The sequence below is a fragment of the Neophocaena asiaeorientalis genome, unplaced genomic scaffold, assembly GCF_003031525.2.
Source record: "Neophocaena asiaeorientalis asiaeorientalis breed wild unplaced genomic scaffold, Neophocaena_asiaeorientalis_V1.1 scaffold78, whole genome shotgun sequence".
NCBI lineage: Eukaryota > Metazoa > Chordata > Mammalia > Artiodactyla > Phocoenidae > Neophocaena > Neophocaena asiaeorientalis.
This window is the reverse complement of record NW_020175018.1, coordinates 14,807,750-14,827,137: the sequence shown is the minus strand read 5'-3', so window position 1 is coordinate 14,827,137 and position 19,388 is coordinate 14,807,750. Positions and strand designations below refer to the sequence as shown.

The following is a 19,388-nucleotide window of genomic DNA, read 5'->3' as shown; positions in this document are numbered from 1 at the left end:
AAAAAAAAAAAAAAAAAAAAAAAAAAGAACTACGGGAATTCTTTTGCCAGAGACTGGTAACCTCTGCTGGATCAAAGCCCCAAAGCCCCTGCAGAGGGACAGCTGTCGCTGACGGGCTGGCTCACCAAGGTGTGTCGCTCTGGAGCTACTCTAAATGCAGCGAAGGTCAGGCAGGCTGCAGCAGGCAGAAAAAAGAGCGTTCGTGTCTCACGGGGACAGACACACTCCCACACCCACAGTGCACACACATTCCTGCTAATAGCCCAGGTGCTGGAAGATGGAGCACCTGGGTGATTTAGACCTAAGCCCCTGCTTTCAGCACCTGCGGTTGTCCTCTGAGGCACACAGGACGCTTGCTACGAGGGCACACAAGTGCCTTGTGTGGTACTGGCACCTTCGGTCACCTCCCACCTCAGCCAGTGATCTTGTGAAAATGGGTTGAGAGAACAAACAAATAAAAGCCAGAGGGAGCCTTCATCTGAGCTGACCACAGCTGCACCTTGAAAACTGCATCTGATCAGAGCTGTGCCAGCCAACAAAACCTTCTGCGTTTACGGACAAGTTCTGTACGTGGGCTGCCCTGACGGCAGCCACCATCCACGTGTGCTCTGAGCACTCTGAGCGCTGAAACATGGCCAGTATAAATAAGGAACTCACTTTTTACTTAATCTGAACAAATTCCAACAGCCACGAGGCCAGCAGCTCCGGTACTGGCCAGCACAGCCCCATTCTTTGCACCATCAAACTTGGTTTGGGAAGACAGCTCAAGGAACACCCACCCAGTTTTATAATTTCTTGAATGACATAAAAGCTCTACAAGTACTACCAAGTGATACCACCACACCCAGGACCTGCCTGACCCACGGTTTCTCTCCTACCTGTACTTTAAATGGGTCTCCGGTGATACGCAGAGGCTTGTCCGCTCCCGTGGGCAACGGGCCGTCCTGGATCATGACCATCTTCACGCCTGCCCGCTCCTGTGAGGGCACACACACCGGTACAGCCCTCACCGTCAGCAAGAGGCACGCAGGATGGCACAGCTGCACGGGTCGGCTCGTGTCTACAGCGAGACATGCCCCACTAGCAAAGGCACTGCTCTCTGATCCGGCCCGTGAGGCTGGCCTCCGAGAATGCTGAGGTACACGCCGTGCTTGAGGGCGTCCAAGCCTGACAGAGAAAACCGTTTCCCAAAACTCTCCTCCCTTTCTGGTTCCTGGAATATCTAAATATGAATGAGCTACTTTTACAAAGTGCTAGGCACCGAGCTAGACAATCTATTTAACGTCACGTGGTCAGAGCTCACGCACAGCAATGGGAGGGAAGGGCCGCCACTTCCCGACCTCACAGAGGAGAGCTCTGAGTAAGCTGAAGGCTCCAGAGCCGATGAGCGCGGCACCAAAATTTGGATTCTGGGACTCTATAAAGTCTGAACTCTTAAGAGTCCACGGTAGAACGCCTTCCACATCCAAGGACTGGGCTATCTATATGAGAGCACACAGGCAGGCCACAACTCCGACCCGCAACTTTGAAAGCCCAGAGCTCGGAAAGAAGAGTTTGCTCCGAACTAAATCTGGCAGCAAAACTAACCTGAACTCACGTGAGCGTACTTCCAGCCCTCCTCTCACGGAGTGTGACTGTTAGGTTTAGCCATGAAAACCTGCACTTGGTTACGGGATGCAGCCCCAAAACTTGCTGGGGGTATTAAATTCTACAACACGTTTGGCCCAAGTGTCTCACGTGAGGGATTCTGGAGCTCAGAGCAGCAAACGTTCACGGAGCATTTACTCAGTGGCAGGCTCTGCACTAAGGGTCTCATGTAAATCACAATAATGGGTATTATTTTAGCTCATTACAACAGCGAGGCCGGCACCTCCCTGCTCTTACAGACGAGGACCCTGAGCCTTAGAAAAGTACATGAGCGTAACTCCGATCTCACCACTAACGGGCAAGAGTGCTCCTGGCTCAGGGCCCTGGCTCTGGACACAGGATTTTTATCTGAGAGTCCTGACAGGGCTTCATCGCCACAGTGGCTGCTGCCAGTTCACGGGGACCCCAGGCCTCGGCGTCACAGCTGGCATCGAGCCTGGCCACAGAAAACGTTCAGATCCGCAGAGGCACTCGGGCAGAGGTTTCAAGGGGAGCTCTGCACCGTGGTGCACAGCCAGCCCAGCTCGGACACGCCAAAGCCGCACAGAACCTTCCAACCCGGGAAGATGGAGGAGGATGAGGGCTGTCGAGCGCTGCTCTGCCAAGGGCTCACGCACCTGCAACTGCTTTATTGTCTCCCCTCCCTTGCCGATGACCAGCCCCACTTTAGACGCAGGGATGAGAATCTCCTGGATCGTGCTGTTGCCGTCTATGTCATTATGAAAGCCAGGTCCATTCCGACAGCGGTCCACAATCTGTCCCAGGAGCCGTTTAGCTTGTCTTTGGGAGGGAAAAGAACCACAAGAGAGCCAGCATTAAATGAATGCTCTAGGCGCCCAGGAAGGGGAAACAGCACCGGGGGAACACGCGAAGGAGTCAAGGCAGCCCTCCATCCAGCTCCAGCTCCTGCCCTCACAACCCAGGAGGTCTCTGCCATCCGCCACGCTACTGGGCTGGAATTTAAAAGCAACACCACAACAGCAACGTTCCAACACAGCCCCTCCTCGTGTGCCCTCTGCTTGCGCTTGTGTCTCGCGTGCACGCCACAGACACGCCTGTCTCCGATTCGAATGTCAGCTGCTCTGGTGGCAGGTGTCTACCTTTGACCCCCTGCCCCTCTCGCTGCTCCCCGATCCAGCATAACCCCTCTCACAGAGCATACGCTCAACAGATACTTGTTAAACAAGAGCAGGAGAGAAAGCAATGAGAAAGACGGGAAGAGAGAAAGCAAGGGTTAGTAATCATCATTTGAATTCTCAAACTCCGAATTTCTTCTCCATAACCAAAACAGACTGCTCGATGACTTCTAAGCTACGGCTACAAATCACCAGTTTGGTTTCAAGGGGTGGGGAAAAAAGGAGGCAGGTGCAGCTGTACAGTCATATACACCTGCTTTGTGCTTTCCATGTCAGACTGTCAAGAGCCTGCATTTCCCATGGGATTTTATGCCGATTCACCTGGAGACTGGGGAGGGCAATGGCAATGCTGGAACAGAACCACCCAGCCTACCGAGGTCATCTGTTGGGCCAATTGCCTTTTCTGCACCAGAATTTCCCCTGGCTCTTATTTGCAGTATTTATTCTTTAAATCACCACGTACAATCTATTTTGTGGTTCTTCGCGCAGGCTCAGCGGCCATGGCTCACGGGCCCAGCTGCTCCGTGGCATGTGGGATCCTCCCGGACCTGGGCACGAACCCGTGTCCCTTGCATCGGCAGGCGGACTCTCAACCACTGCGCCACCAGGGAAGCCCTTGTGGTTCTTTTAATAGGGAAAAATTCAGCACTAAACAGGCTGGCTATACTGCGCGCTGAAGAAAAAACTGTTTCCTCCTAAAGTTACAATCCCATTGCCGCCACCGCTTGGGTAGAAGAGGAAGCAGGAATGTTTAGAAGGGCAGGAAGAAAGAAGCGAATGGCAGGAAATAGATGCTGCCTTCTGCAGTCTTGAGCCTTTGTGTTTCTTCTCAGTTACAGCAGCTTTTTAATATTTTGCTTGTGTACTAGGTTAACCTGTGTTGGAAGAAAAGTGCCTTGACTCCAGCAAAAGCATCCTGCTCGCCCTATAATGCACACCTGCCAGTGATATTTATTCTGGGTCACTGCTTGCAATGTTACAGCAGAACAAGAAAATCTAAACTCATCTAGACTCCCTGAGAAATGGAAACAATAAAACAGCCCTACCTACTGAGCCAGACATAATCTCAGCACCCCTGTCCCCAAATGCAACGCTACTCGGTAGACTGAAAGAGGAAGGAGAGCAGACTCTAAGTTAGTACCTCCCCTTTCCCCAGGGGCTTTTTGGATTTACAAGGCCTGCATCTGGTACAAGGCTCCAAGCATGCGTGCACCAGAAGAGCAGTGCTAGTCTTAAGGCTGCAGTAAGGGCCCCAAAAGTCCAAACAGCCTCTGGCCGGTCCATATAGCCCTCTGAGTGGAGCAATGGCCACAAAGAGTAGATTCATCTGGTTCACCAGTATCAGAAGGGCAACGGGATCAGCCCCAGGCAAGAGACCTGATGCCAGGATTCTCAGTGCTTCACAGAGTGAGAGGCTTACTGATCCAGACCTGCTCAGGTGAAGGAGACATTAACACGGAAGAAGCGAGTTAATGAGAGCATTCAGGCAGGGTGAAAGTACACTCTCGAGGACCTGGTTTATGAAGCAGATGTTATGACAGCTGTGAGAAATTCTGTGGGGTTTGAAAAAAAGGTGATACCTTATGTGTTTAAGGTAACAGAACAACTCCCCTGGCGTGGCAACCTCCCAGATCCTTCTCTAAGGAAGCACCTGCTTTCGTGGCCAGGTTGCCGCACAGATCGACAGTGTTCAGTAACAATTCTGCCCTTCCATTTCTCCCCATCTGGGGAAGGAGGAAGAAGAGTGAAAGGAAAAAGTAAATAAAATAAACTTACTCAATACTTTCTGGGGTTCCGGTAAGTACACAGGGCCTCTCTGGAATCCCAGAACTCTCTATAAGAAGAATCAAGAAGATGAGGTGTGTTGGTGGGCATCAGGCAACCGTGCACCTTCGCCTCTGTGTACAGACTGTCTCTCTGGGCTGGTTCCTAAACCAGCCCCACAGAAGGCCCGGCTCCCAGAAAAAGACAGCTTGCTTCCACTTGTGGAGAGAATATCAAGCTGGTAGCTCCACCCTAGATTCTCCAAATGAAAACAAACCCTGCAGGGGAAGCTGGGAGGACTCAGCAGAGGTCTCTGAGTTGGTCCTGATTACCAGCCTCAGCTTCACATCTGACCCGCTTGCGTGCTAGTAAGTGCCACAGTCACTTAACCCGCTGCCCCTCAGTTTGTCCATTTGCAGTGTAGTTTAATGGTTATCTGTCTGCGGCTCTGAGGCACACTCGTAAGGAACTTAACGGCATGCACATCAGAGTCATGACCAGTAACTGCATGAACACTTCAAGAGAACAGTGACACCCACGTGGAACTGGTTCCAGGCCATTTGACAAGAGAGGAAAAAAATCTTACTTTCCAACACCGCACACGACGCTTTATTTTGTTCCTAAAAACAACTGCCTCTGAAAACTCATATTCAAAAAAAATTAAAGAGAAATAGCTAACAGCAGTAACTGCTCTCAAGACACTGCACTAAGTATCTTTCAAAATGACAAACATTTCTGTGGTCGAATGTCCTCCAAATCCCATCCTCTGCTGTGGAAAGAGGTCAGACTCAGATGATGAAACTTAGAAACGGAAGTAAAAAATCTTCTTCCTCAGTCTGTCTCTCTCCATATCACATGGTCAAAATGCACCAGGCTGGGAAAGGTCCTGAGCCGTGTCTAACATGTGCTAATTTAGCCAGAACCTTCAGATGGCCTCTTTCCACAAAGGGCAGGGACGGTCTAATCCAGGGGAGCCGGCGAGCAGTCCCCAGGCATGAGCCCAGAGCCCCAGGGCTCATCCAGGTCCCACTATGTCTGGCATAACATTCTGGTGCAGAAAACAGAGGTCCTAGACCAGCAGGTGTTTGGGAGGGGCCACACCGGGCCCAGAGCTGCAGAGGGTCTCCCCAGAGGCCAGACGGGCAGCATCATCTCTGGGCCCACTTCGGCTCTGGTCTTTCTGGTTCTCAGCCTGGAGGTCAGCTCCAAGAGTGCAAGGAAAACAGCAATCACATATACTTACCCAAGCCCCTAAACTTCTAAGCAACAAGCAAAGGTACTAAATATGAAAAACTCTGTAAAAAAAAGACTGATTTCTACCAAACTGAGATCTATGAAAACATAAGTAGCCCTTACCCGAGGCAATCTGAATTCTGCAACCAGATTCTGCTTGAATCCGTGAAATCTGCTCACCTCCCCGGCCGATAACTGAAACAAATTAAACAGGGTGAGAACATGCCCCCTTCATTCCATATTTAACCACACACGGGTGACAATTAATTCAGCAAACATTCACACTTGGCTCACAGCACAACAAATCAGGTTGGCCTCAGCGAGCCCACAGGAATTGCATGTGAAACACAGCCGACGACATGGGATTCTCTAGCTGAAGTGGGGGAGGGCGGGGGACCCAGGGCCCAAACTTCCGGTCTCCCCCTCAGCCTGGAGAGTCCTGCAGTGCTCCGGGGCTCTAGAAAACATGATGTGCGGGGCATTCTACCACGGGTGACACTCCCACTGAGAGATTAAAATGAAAATAAGGAACAGAAATGAGGGAAAAAGTAGATAATGTGGATACTTACTAAATCCAACCATTTTATCAGGCACTTTGAATTCTTCTGTTATTACTGCCCTAAAAACAAAGAACATTTTGGAAAAATACACAGAATAAAGAATTCTGCAGTCATTTTAGGTTCCCCGAATTTCCCATATTGGCAATGTTAGAAGATAAAGGCTTAAAAGAAATCATGCCAATTTGGCTAACAAGCCCACAACCATCCACAAAGACTGTCATCTAATGAACCCTTTGGTCCATCACTCCTTGAAAAGATCCAAGCCTCCCCTTTCCTTGTGTCAGAGGAGGAAATCTCTGTTTTTTTCATTAAACCATCAACTAACTGCACTAACCACTGCCCTTTCTTCCTACAGCTACCCTCAGTATTGCTGAACACCTGAAGATCCTCTGGGGAGTGGGGAGTGTTTTAGACTTCTATTCAAGTCTCCCTAGATGAAGAGGGACAACTTTTCCCAATCTTTTTATTGCTTTCTGGCCTCCCTCTAATTTATCTGCCTTTTAGTGTGAGACGTCCCAAATGGAACCGGTATCCAACCAAGGCCTAACCAGTGCTGACCAGTACAGAATAATTACCTTGCTTACTTGGCAACGTACTTCTGCTAAATGCTACCCCATCCATTATGTGCTTTTTTTTAAGAAAAACGAACAGACAAACGACTATTGGCTCTTTCAAACACATCTTCAAATTTGCTGTATAGTGCATTGTGGACAATATCCAATTTGCCCAACACCCCAGAAAGCAATTAAATCTAAACATTTACCTTAGGAGGAAGCTACATGCAAGTAGATTTTTCTTTAAAAAAAAAAAGGTAGGCATTTTTAAACATCTCTCACACAGCTGGACTTTTACCCATCATGGAAAGCAATGAGTAAGTGCATGTTTTCAGGGAAAGTGCAGCACTTAGAAGAAACGCAGTATCATAAATAGCACCGCCACTGAATCACTCTGACGTGAGCAAACACCCTCAGACTACATGTGCACAGGGATTACCTCCACCTCTTGGGATACCCAAATTCACACCGAAATCAGGCAATTCCCGGCTTCCTAATCAGTAAGAGTGTGGCTGTTAATGCCAAGGCTCGGCTGGCCTAACAGTACGTCGTACAATAGACGGGGGTCCCTGGTGGGATGTTTCCTGATGGTGGTGAAGGGTGACAGTGCTCCTGTATGTGTAGCCACCAGGCTGCTGCTCACACACAGCACAAGCTGTCTGCTCTCAGGAAACAGTGCTGCGGAACTTCCTAGAAGGGGTTCAACACCAGCACAACTCAAAACTCAGGCAGTTCCTCAGCCCGCAGGAACAATTTCAGCAGACACTCTTTGAGGAAAAAACGTATTAGGATAAACTGCTTTGGGCTTCCTGGAAGACAAAGCTCTATTCTAAATGCAAGGCTGAAACTGGTCTAACGCACAAAGTACAAACATTTTGGAAAGTAAAATCCTGATTAACTATGGCTTTATAGGAAAGTTACATTTGATACTGACACAACCTCATTTCAACGACTATATTTCAATTCATTAAAAAACAAAGCAAACAAAGAAACAATAACTAAAAAACCCCAGAATAGATCTTTTGGTTATCTGATGCCTGGTGATTTCTAGAAACTCCTAAACATTTGCATAGAACACAAGAGGATACAACTGTATCATTGCTGGTGAAGGTTAAGGATAACATGTTACAGTAACAAATACACAGCATAAAATTTCACCCCTTAGGGAAGAGAAGCCTTCCTGTATATTTTATCCTTTTTTGAATGACAACATTGTGACCACAAATATTCCATCTTACAGACTGGTCTTTTTAAAGCCCAGAGGTCTTTGTCTCTCTCTAAATCCTCAGTGTTTAAGGGAACTCTGTGAGGGGAAACTAAGGAAGGGAGTCAACCGGGCAGCCATCCAAGGTTCCGCCGCGAGGCCTCTCACTACAGTGGGGGGACCGGGCTCCCACCTCCCAGACCGTGATGACTGGAGCAACAAAAGCTCCATCTTGTGAAAGCCCAGCAAGTCACACTTCTTCAGCACAGCTTTGCTCAAGCGAAGAGGTCAGGGTCCATAAAACAAATGCTGGGAAAACCATCCAGCCAGGAGGACAATTCTCACATTCTCTACTTTTAAACTCAACGTATGTGGGCAGAAAGAGCAGCGCCAACATCCCAGAAGTCTTCTGAGTTTACAGAGGATAACGGCTGCTTTTTAATACCTTGTATTAGTTTATCCTTTCAGCTTACACTGTCTTGGGAAGGACTACAAAAAAAGTTGAGTCTTAAGGAGATCTAGCCCATGTTTTTTCACACTCTCAACCTCTGACTTTCTAACACTCTAGTACAGATGGTGGATCAATAAACAATTAGAAATGATCAATAAATAATAAAACATAACCCACTGCTTACCTTTGATGTACCAAGGCCCCTAACTGGTTACCTACTGTGGCAAAGAGAAAGAGAAAAGAAAAATCAAAGCATTAGCACGGATAAACTAACTTCATCCTTACACGAGTTCTTACCATTTCGGGGGTGGGGGAAGAAAAAGAAAGGCAGAAAGAAAGCAAACAGTAATTTAGGCTCAGTGGCTGAAATGAATGTGTTATATGATATGAAACAGGAGGGGACGTTGTGATCAACACAGTCTCTAACCCAGTGTCCAGCTGAACGCAGGATAAGAAATTGATCTGTGTGTCCACATGCTGAGAGGCCTGGGAGAAAATCCTGCTCGCCTAAATCCCTCTCTCCTACCTCCCTCCTGCTTGGGATCCAAACTCAATGTAAAGATGGCGAGGGTCCCTTCTTTCTCTTTTGAAAACAAATGAGAAGATTTAACCTCCTAGCTCGGAAGCATTGTTAAAGACTGCTCCGTGGCAGCTGCAGTCACTGAGAAGGTGTACATATGTTCCCGCCGGCCATGCCACGGGGCTCCCCCTCCGCTCTCCCTACCCTCTCAAGAGCATGAACATCTCAAGGAGAGGATCTGGCCTCCTCCCTCCCCGGGCCTTTTCGCTGAGCCAGCACCGCCGTCTGTATGCAGCGGACACTAAGAGTCAGCAACCGCCTTTCAAGCCCATTTCACAGAGACAACGGTGCCCAACAGGCTCTAATGATGAAAACCAACTCTGCAATCATATCCCCACAACACCATTTTATCTATGCTTTTTGTTCGTTTCTCCTCTTTCAGCTATCGATGAGTGTCTCCACCAGCCATCAGCAAAAAATGATTCTGTGGTGTTTCCCTTTTGGAAAATGCAGCCCAGGAAAACACCGTCAGCAGACAACAAAAAAGTATCAATCCTAACCGTCTTATAAGGAATTGAATGAATCTTACAATATGCTAACAAGAGCATTCAAAAATATGTCTCTGGGGAAAGTTATAAGAAGGACAGATATGCGATAAGTGGGGAAGGATCAATTACATCAACCTCAGAACAAAGACTGAAATGGTTTGACATCCGAAATCTAGGTCTCCAATATAGCTCTTCTTTCTGCTTGAACTTAACCCTGTCATTCTCTGACCGGGGAGGAGCTGGTCATAAAACGACGAAGGGAAAGAAACCAGATCATGATGTTTTAAAAGAAGAATAAAAAGCACGGAGAAGCATGCTAGCAAAAAGTACACGAAGCTACTGGATCAATACCGTATTTCTCCCAGATCAACAGCAACATAATGGTCTACAGCCAAAATATTGACATTACGTACTATTAACCTGCTTATCTCAGGGATAACAGAATTGTTTTTTACTGAATCTTAAAATTTTCTTTTTGCATTTCCAGTTTGAAAATGACAAACGCCCTCACCTGGGATAGGCAGTGTTCATGATTCCCATTCCACGTGAAAAGTGGACATTGTGAGAGGGGACGCCCACACTTAGGGCAGTGGGTATGAAAACAACACACTGAAGGAGAAGGTCCACGACAGAGGGCTGCTGAGTGTGGCTGGCCCTGTGTTCCTATTTAAGGGTCAAGCTCAGCTTCCCTGCTTACTGTCAGAATTCTTCTCTTAGGGGTAAAGAATCCAGGGAAGACAGACGAACTAAAATGTCCTGAAATGATGCAAACACAGAGGAGAGGTGCCCAGTCCTCAAACGCGGCAACGTGGCGGGACCTTGGCTCCCGGCCTCCTGTGCTGTTTGGTAAGAGGTGTCAAAGGGCTGATGATTTTCTGATATTTCAGCCAGAAAAGCCGCAGAAACACAGTCAAGGGCTACACTACCATAAAGAACTTCATGAGATTCACAAGAACATTCAGAGGACTCATGGTCAAAAGCCATTTGAAATTTTGTGCTCATCCAAAAAACGAAATTCCTTTCTGTTGGCAAAGTACGTGTGACGGGTGTCATGCACACCGTATCATTTCTGACAGCCAACTGCTTTGCTGCCAAGTGGAGGTGCCTACAGAGATCGAAAATAAAAGTGCACACACCACTATCCCACAAATAGACGGACTGCTGAGAGCCATACACAGCACCGAAGAATGAAATCGAATTCAAATCCAGATCCAACTCTTTGAGTCGGTGGACTCTTAAGAGGGCAAATCGTCTCCCTCCTCCATGCAAACGCTGTAGCCTGAGGCTGCAACGCCATTTAAAGTTTCATTCCCTTCGGAAACATTCCCATTTGATGCCTAAAAATGAAAACCAGCAGTTAGATGAGGGGCACTGGGCACTCCTACAGCAAACCGCTAACGTCCGACTCCACGAATAGGGGCCTTCTCTGCGTCTTCAGGATGAAAAGGGTCAGGCGAGGGAGGCAATGGCAACGCCTATCAAGCTCAATTTATGGTAACTACCGTCATTTACTGTAAAAAAGGAAAAGTGCTGAATAAAATCAGTCCTGTTTCCTGTTACTGGCGCCTGCTGGTCGACCACGGTTCAGCCTGCCTCCGAAGTTCCCCTCGGCGCAAACACGCACAGGTGTGGTTCTCATGTATCCTGCGCGCTATGTAATGGAAGGCCGCCCGGGCGATGGGAAGATGAGCTTCCTAGAGAAAATATTCACGCTACAATATGAGGAATCCTTTCTGAAAAGTAACCCTCTGCCAGTTTCAAGCATGATCTTTGAAAAAAATAAGGCACTGGACACATTTTTTCCCCATTAGTGAGGAGGAAAAAAGTCTCCATTTTCTTCCCCCCAAAGAAATGCTATCAAAATATCACTGGGGAACACACCCAGCTTTATAATACACAACAATCTTAACGGTTACCCCCTCCCACTCCCCTTCAAAAAAGCTCAAAGGACCAAAGCATCCGTCATCCCAGTGCAGACAAGACCTGGGATGCACAGAGCAGACCTGCGGCAGGTGAGCAGGTAGGTCCGGAGAGGAAGTGCCGGCAGTTCTTATGTGACCCGTGACCAGCAGAACAAAGCAATAAACCAAACCTTCCTCTTCAGCCTCTGAACACAACCCTTCTGCGCCCGTGCTTGGATTCCAGTCTCCTCGACTCTGACCGAAGCCTTTCCAAGCCCCGGTTAAGGTCAGTGAGACTTGCAGTCAGCTGCAGGGACATCTGCAGTTTCCAAGGCATTTTAAAAAAGCTTTTCTGCCAAGGACAGTACGAAGGCTTCCTGTGTTCTAAGGCAGCAACCCCCATCCCAGAGTCACAACAAATTGACACACTAAGTTCAGCTCTAAGTCCCTAGACACATAATCTCTAACTCATTTGGCAAATTATTATTTTTTAAAGGTGAGAGTAAATCCAAGTTTATCTCAATAGTGTCACTTCCACTTGCAGTTGACACGCTCTGCGAGTGGAAGACGACCACCACTAGCTTCAAAGGGCGCTCCTCTAGGTGCCTCACATGCAAGAACCCACTTAGTCCCACAAGAGCCTGCGAGGCAGATGCTGTCACTACCCGTCCCATTTGACCGATGGAGGCGCGATCACACCCGAGCCCTCAGAAAAGGGCACAGGTGAGCGAGTGCCCGTGCCCACGTGACCTCTGAACCGTCACGCCTTTCAGGCGCTGGGCACTGTGCCGGGTCCTGGGCGTGAAATGGTGAACGAGGTCATCTTTGCCTTCAAGGTGAGAGTCTCATGGGGAAAGCAGCAACCTACCCTGGTCTCCAGGAGCGCAGAGGTGTTAGGAACCCCGCCTGCACCCCTCCCCAGTTCCAGTGCCCACCCAAGGGTCTCGGGAGAAAAATTAAGAGGAAAAATAAAGGGTATGATACTCATTTACAGCACTATGCCTTGTTTTCATTTCATCCAGCGGTTATGAAATCAATTTAGGGGGTCATGACCAGCTTTATTAAAAAATGAAATAGAAAACTGAAGGGACCATGGATACTAAGGGTATGTATTTCATAAAGTTTTAATTTCAATTACACATGTGATTTTAGTATGTGTGTAGTAACTAGTTCTGATGGAGATATGAGTATTTCTTACATTGTAAGTAGTATTTTAAAAGTGTGAAAATCACTTCTTACAATCCTGATGATAATTTCATGAGGTAAATATTATCTCCATTTTACAGGCGAGGAAACAGACTTAGAGAAGTGAAGCAAGCTGCCCAAAGCCACACAGCTAATAACACGCAGAGCTGGGATTCAAACCCCGAACTCAGACTCTGAAGTCTCCATTCTCAAGCATTCCCTATTACAGCATATGAGACAGGGACCCAGTTTCAAGTCTTCCTTCTGCCACTTATCAGGTACCCGCCCTTGGTCAAACCACTTCTCCAGACACCTCTACAATAAGGAGTTCAGGCTCCAGGGCTCCTTCCGGCCTCTTCTTATTCTGTACGGGCCCTCCCACCACTCCATCTCTAAACCCTGGTGATCACTAATCTATTTTCCGTTCCAAAAATGTCATATAAGTGGGACCATACAGTATGTAACCTTTTGGGGTTGGCTTTTTTCACGCAGCGTAATTTCCTAGGGATCCATCCAGGTGGCTGCAGGTATCAACAGTCTGTTCCTTTATATTGCTGAGTGGTATTCCATGGAGACCATGGAGGTACCAGGTTGTTAACCAGTCACCTGTTGAAGGACATCTGGGCTTCAGTTTGGGGCTATTATGAATAAAGCTGCTATGAAGATGTGTGGGCAAGTTTTTGTGTTAACACAAGTTTTCTTTTCTTGGGGATAATGCCCAGGAGTGTAACCGTGGCCTGAATGGTAAGTGCATATTTAGTTTTGCAAAAAGCTCATCAGGGGGCTTCCCTGGTGGTGCAGTGGTTAAGAATCCGCCTGCCAAGGCAGTGGACACAGGTTTGAGCCCTGGTCCAAGAAGATCCCACATGCCGTGGAGCAACTAAACCCGTGCGCCACAACTACTGAGCCTGTGCTCCAAATCCCGCGTGCCACAACCACTGAAGCCCACGCACCTAGAGCCCGCGCTCCACAAGAGAAGCCACCGCAATGAGAAGCCCGCGCACCGCAACGAAGAGTAGCCCCCGCTCGCCGCAACCAGAGAAAGCCCACACGTAGCCATGAAGACCCAACACAGCCAAAAATAAAAATAAAAAATAAATAAAATTTAAAAAAAAAAGCTAATCAGGTGGTTTTCACATACAGCCAGGGTCAAGAACCACTCTGGGTCATATATTCCCTAAGAGAATTCTGAAAAACTATGAAACCCTTTTGATTTGACAATTAAGTTATTTTCCTAGGTTAATGGGTGCAAATAATACATCAGGTATTGTACGTGGCTTCAGTTCTATCTCTGCTGCAACACTGATACTGCAGATTTAGCTCACTTATTTTCATGGAAGATGTCTACGATTTCATCTACTTGGCTAAGCCAACTGTCAAACCAACCAGTCAGATCGTACTCTACCAGGAAAAACACTCACTTCCCTTTTCCAACTCACACGTGTTAATATGCACTCACGTGACGACAACTCACTTCTGAATCATAATCCTAAAACGGACGGGTCAGGTGGAGGGGAGGAGGGGACAGCAAGAGCCTCTGCCGTGAGCTGTTACCTGGATAAAATCAAAATCTTCTTACCAAGACTCTCATGCTTTTATCATCTTGGGATTCCCCACTCAGGACCCTGGACTCACCCCTCTTGAGGCATTTGAGGATTTCACCGCTCTTGGTGACAAACCGCCATAAACTAAAGAAGGGCGATGTGAAAAGGGGCATGGAAGGGAGAAGGCCCACGTGGCATCCCCAGCAGAGACACAATTCTCAGAGAGATCCATTTTAGGGGAGAGGGTGCACAGAAGTGTAAGAGCTGGAGAAGGATCCCGTGAACCTGTCCACACCCACCTAACCCTGGGAGGACATCATGCACCCCGGCTTGAAGACTACTGCTTGACAACACCCCTGATTTACTTTCCCTACTTTGTAAAAGGCAGATCTTCCCCCACCCCCTCCAACTCTCAGGGACCGGGTTTTAGTCTGGGCTCTTCACCCCTGCAGCATCATTATTACCCTCCATACAGGGAGAGCATGAGCATCTCTGAGATGCATTTTTCTCTCTTTCCAAAGCAGAGGCTCTGGCCCTTGCAGGATCCTGCCTGAGGTGGTGCAGGCTCCGTGCCTGCAGCTGCACGGACGCCCCTGCCATGCAGCTGCAGGAACACTGGCCCTCGCCGCTCCCGAGCACGGGCACCTCTCATCCCCCTTCTGTCTCTGAAAGTCTCTGAATTTAAAACGTTCTTTCCTCCTCACTCTTTTTTCCTCCTTCTCCTTGCCCTATGCCACAAGTGCTGAAATAAAACTTGGAAAGGACCATAGAGATATTCTATTCCGATCTTCCTGTAAATCATTCATTTGGTAGTACCCCCTAAAAATTCTCCTTCCTTCATTCCACAAGAAGACCAGAAAGTGTGGTAAATCTAAGATGGTATTACGTAAGTATCAAAGGTAAGTCTCTGGTAGAAAAGGCAGGCATATTTTCAAAGTCACTAGCATAACACTCCCCGCCCCCCAACCCCGACCCTTTGCAATGGCAGGAATGGTGCTTTATTCACCCCAAGTTCTGATTTTGGTGCCATTCTTTACAGATTAGACAGGAAGAGAGTGTGGTCTGTTTGAACTAAAAAAGCTCAAGGGCACGTGATTACCTAAAACTCTCCCAGAGTAAAAAAAAAAACTGGAGAAGATGCTTTCATTGCCCCTCGGAATATGGCGGGGACAATGGGAAGAGTGCCTTTTCCATCTGTCAACCAGCTCTACGTAAATAGTAGAAACCACTTGTTTTCTCCAGCAGTCAAGACAGAGTGGAACCTGAGACAAGGAGATTTGTTTAAGGAAATTAGGGGAGTGGGGACCCTCTGTACACCTTCCTAACTGACGATTAAGCAAGTATTAGAGTTAATCATTTGACAAGGCTGATTTGAGATCAGAGGTTGGCAAACTACGCCTGAGGGCCAGCTTTCCACTTCTGTAAACAACCAGTTATTGGGACACAGCCATGCTCATTTGTATACGTACTGTCTAAGGCTGCTTTCGAGTGCCAATGGCAGAGCTGAGTCGGTGGGACAGAGACCATACGGCCTGAAAGCCTAAAATATTTACTACGTGGCCCTTTAAGAAAAAGTCTGCCAACTTCTGATTTAGATTAAAGTTAAACTTGCATTTCTAAATCAGTTAGCTAATACTATTCTCTTAAATTTGGACCTTCCTTTTCACAAAATTTCCTAAATGCTATCATAGGATACACAGAGGGAGAACTCAGGTATCAAGCATTTATTCATTCACTGCATGAGGTAGGTAGGGAAATAAACTGTCTTTATGATCACGGCACGTGGAATCTGGTAGGAGAGGGACGTGACGTTCCCGTCACCTGCAGAATAAAGAAGATGAAATGCGCCCCAAGGAGGGGACAAGTGAACTGCTGTCGAAGTTCAGAGCAGAGTGCCATATATTATTTCCCGATGAGGTGGGCATGTGAGAACGGGAGGAAGAGGGGGAACAGGGAGGGAGGAAGGAGTAAAGGGGACGAAGGAAACGAAAGAAGGGAGGGGGCACCCTGAGGGGGCATGCGAGCGGGGCACTGAAGAAAGTCAAAAGGTGAGGATGAGAACAGGTTGCCAGGAGGGAGTCACATCACATCCGAGACGGAGCGTGAGCAGGAGTCAGTCAGGTAAAGGGCTGGGATGGGGGGAGTGCTTCTGGGAGAGCAAAGAGAAGAAAGCTGACTAGGCCGCTGCAGAGTGCAAAACGGGGGAGCGAGACTGGAAGGGCAGGAGGCGGAGGCCAGGTTAGGAAGGGCTGGGCCCCCCTGGTTACCGGAAGCTGCCACAAGTCATAGAGCAGAGGGATGGAACTGGTTCGATGGGCTCCAGCAGAAGCATGAAGGAAGTACTGGATGGAACCACTGTCACACCAAGACCAGCAGGGAGCTTCTCGAATCCATAGGGCGCACCTCAAAAACCGTGAGAAAGCGTGGGTGCCAAGACGGAAGACGCTGACAGTGAAAATGACCTGACCCAGAGGGGGAGGGCAGCAGGATGACTGCTCTTCCCAGATCAGGGACCAAGGCAGGCTCTGGACGCTGGGTGCAAAGCTCCTGCTGGGTTCCAGGTGAGCTCATCAACTGGCAGCTTGACGGACAACTCACCACTGCCTTGGAACACAACTAACCCAAATCGCTTTCTACATCAGAACACAACGAACTCAAATCGCTTTCCTCCTGTTTTACTGCCTAGCACTTTAAAAAATCCTCCCATTCATACACGTGTTTGCACATCTCAATGTCCTGAGTAAGCCCTATGTTAAGGTTCTTTATGGTTGACTTAAGAGTTGAAGTACCTTTAAACAGACCCAAATAACACCTCCAAAAACTTCTAGGGGACTGAACTTTAACCTCCCACAGGTCAAAGAACCTGGCTTCATGGGAAAGTCTGCAAGTTCATATTGCTAAAGAGGTGATCTGATGAACGTCCCTCAAAAAATCCCAAGCCAAAACAAACAAAAAACTGCAAAGCCCTCGGAAATCTTTATTGCTAAGAAAAAAGTGCCGGTGTTCCTGCTTGCTGTTCGTCTCTGCTTTTCTAAACTTTCTTCTCACAAACAGCAAGCCTGTGACCCTTAGAAAGCTGTTGGGTAAACACGAACATCACTTTCCTTGACAGGGTCTGTTTATCCACATATTTATTCAAGAGAACAGAACTGGCCCAGTGACCTCACCCCTGTCAGGAGACAACTGACAAGAGGCTGGGGCAGGCCCCAGATGCCCAGCTCTCCTTAAGGTCCACAGCAAATCTCAAACTCTACACAAAGAGACCAACTTGGAGAAAAACAAACAATTTGTGTAATTCTGTTATTTAAACAGAAGAGAGGATTAACTTTATCAAACCGTTATGTAGAACGTAAAAAGCCTGAGAGAAATTTCTCATACTTCAAATACAGTCTGTCGTCATGGTAAAACACAGGCCTGGGGATGACTGGAGACGTGGTTCAAGGCGGAAAGGGTCTCCCTCGGTTCTTTCCTACTAAATGAGACTTAATATTTGGGGGGAAGAAAAAGTGGATTTATTCTCTAATCACAAGAACTTAGTCCCCCAAAACGCAAAAAATTATGGTTCTCAAAAAAAAAAAAAAGGTGACGATACACATATAATAATGGAGTTTCAAGTGAGATTCTGGACTTACTGGTGACTTAACGAGCAACAGTCTTTCAAATGGGTGTGCAAAGGATTAATGGGAGAAAAAAAGTCTGCAAGATGCCAGAGGTTTCACTTGTAAATTTTCAGGCATTCATTATGCAAAGGACATAGTGATACTCTTCTCTGTGGGCACAAGTTTTACACTTCAACTCTACGCGGTGGGTGAAAACAAGGCTGAGAGTCGTGGAGGGTATTGATCTCAATTTCTGGAAATGGTGGGCCAGAGAGACACACTGTCCATTAATGAGACATATGCTCAGAGCCAGACAACTTACTGTTATTTTTATATTGATGTCCCATAAGAGGAACTGAAACATGAGTGCCCCGAAAAGGTAAAAAAGGTTGCTTTGCATGACAGCTTTTTGCTGAGGCAAAAATGTAGATAATGCAATCACTCATGTTTGGTCTAAGAAATCACTAACGCCAATCAAATGTAAGATGACCACAAGATACCGTTTCAGAGTAGCAGTGTAAATGTTCACCTTAGTTCCAGTGGCCCTGGGGTAGATTTTCTGTGAGTGACCATAAACATTAATAATTTTTTTAAATAGACAACTTTTACACCCAAATTGCGGGTTGTTCCATTAGAATCTGCACCGTGTGAGTCTATGTAATTATTCCAAAAAGGTTCCCACTTACCAAAAAGATTCTCTCTTTCAGAATCTCCAAAGAGACCAGAGCAATTAGTCATGCCAAACTACATTTTTTCTATGAACATGAAACACGCACTTTTTTTTGGGAGATTACAAAGTATATACTGTTGTATACCTTGACTGTTTTTCACTTAATAAGGTACCACAGAAATATGAACACACATACGTGGCTGGGTACATATGCAGATTGAGGACAGGAAGAGAAGACGTTGGCCCACCCACTACATGCAATCTAGTGTACTTCAGAATCCCTTTTACAGAGCTACTTTGCGGGAGATGAAATGTGATAAAGGAAGTCCAAGTTCTCTGCAGAAACACATCTGATACTCTTTGCCAAAGTGCTGGTAATGACGCACTTCTAAGTGGTCTCAAATTCTTTTGGGGATGAGTAGGGTATATCCACAAACCAATGAAATAAACGAAGAATGAATGAAAGAAAAATGGATGCTGCTAGAAAGAGCCTGTTATAAATGGGAATGGTGGAAAAAACCCAGCAGATAAACTGAAAAAAGGTCATCACTCCCCTTTCCTTTCTTTAAGGTCAGTATGTAGCCACAGCCTCCACAGAGCCATGCACCAAATCTCAGCTTTTCTTTGGAGAAAAGTGGGAACTTCAATTCTCACGTGTGCACTGAGGAATAACTGAGGGCTAAATCAAGCAAAACTCTCGAATCAGTCCAATTATTTCCAAGCCGATGCTCGAAGACTGTCTTCTACCTTACAGCCCAGCCGAAAAGACTTCCTGTATTATCAAGGCAAGTAAGAACTCAAATACCGTAGAACTGCTGAGGAAAATCATCTTAAGTACTTCCCCGCAAGCATTCTTCTTCAGAGAGTGACGC

General features: G+C 47.2%; 1 protein-coding gene across 1 annotated transcript in view; it reads right to left on the bottom strand.

The window, feature by feature from the left end:
* The window catches only part of FUBP3 (far upstream element binding protein 3), a 49,647-nt gene that overhangs the window by 18,177 nt on the left and 12,082 nt on the right, over nt 1-19,388 (bottom strand). The window contains exons 3-8 of the mRNA XM_024762218.1: nt 8,734-8,767; nt 6,350-6,399; nt 5,904-5,975; nt 4,560-4,617; nt 2,265-2,427; nt 879-977 (exon numbers count right to left, since the gene is read on the bottom strand). Coding sequence (XP_024617986.1) covers nt 879-977; nt 2,265-2,427; nt 4,560-4,617; nt 5,904-5,975; nt 6,350-6,399; nt 8,734-8,767 — 476 coding nt within the window. The remainder of the gene's footprint in view (nt 1-878; nt 978-2,264; nt 2,428-4,559; nt 4,618-5,903; nt 5,976-6,349; nt 6,400-8,733; nt 8,768-19,388) is intronic.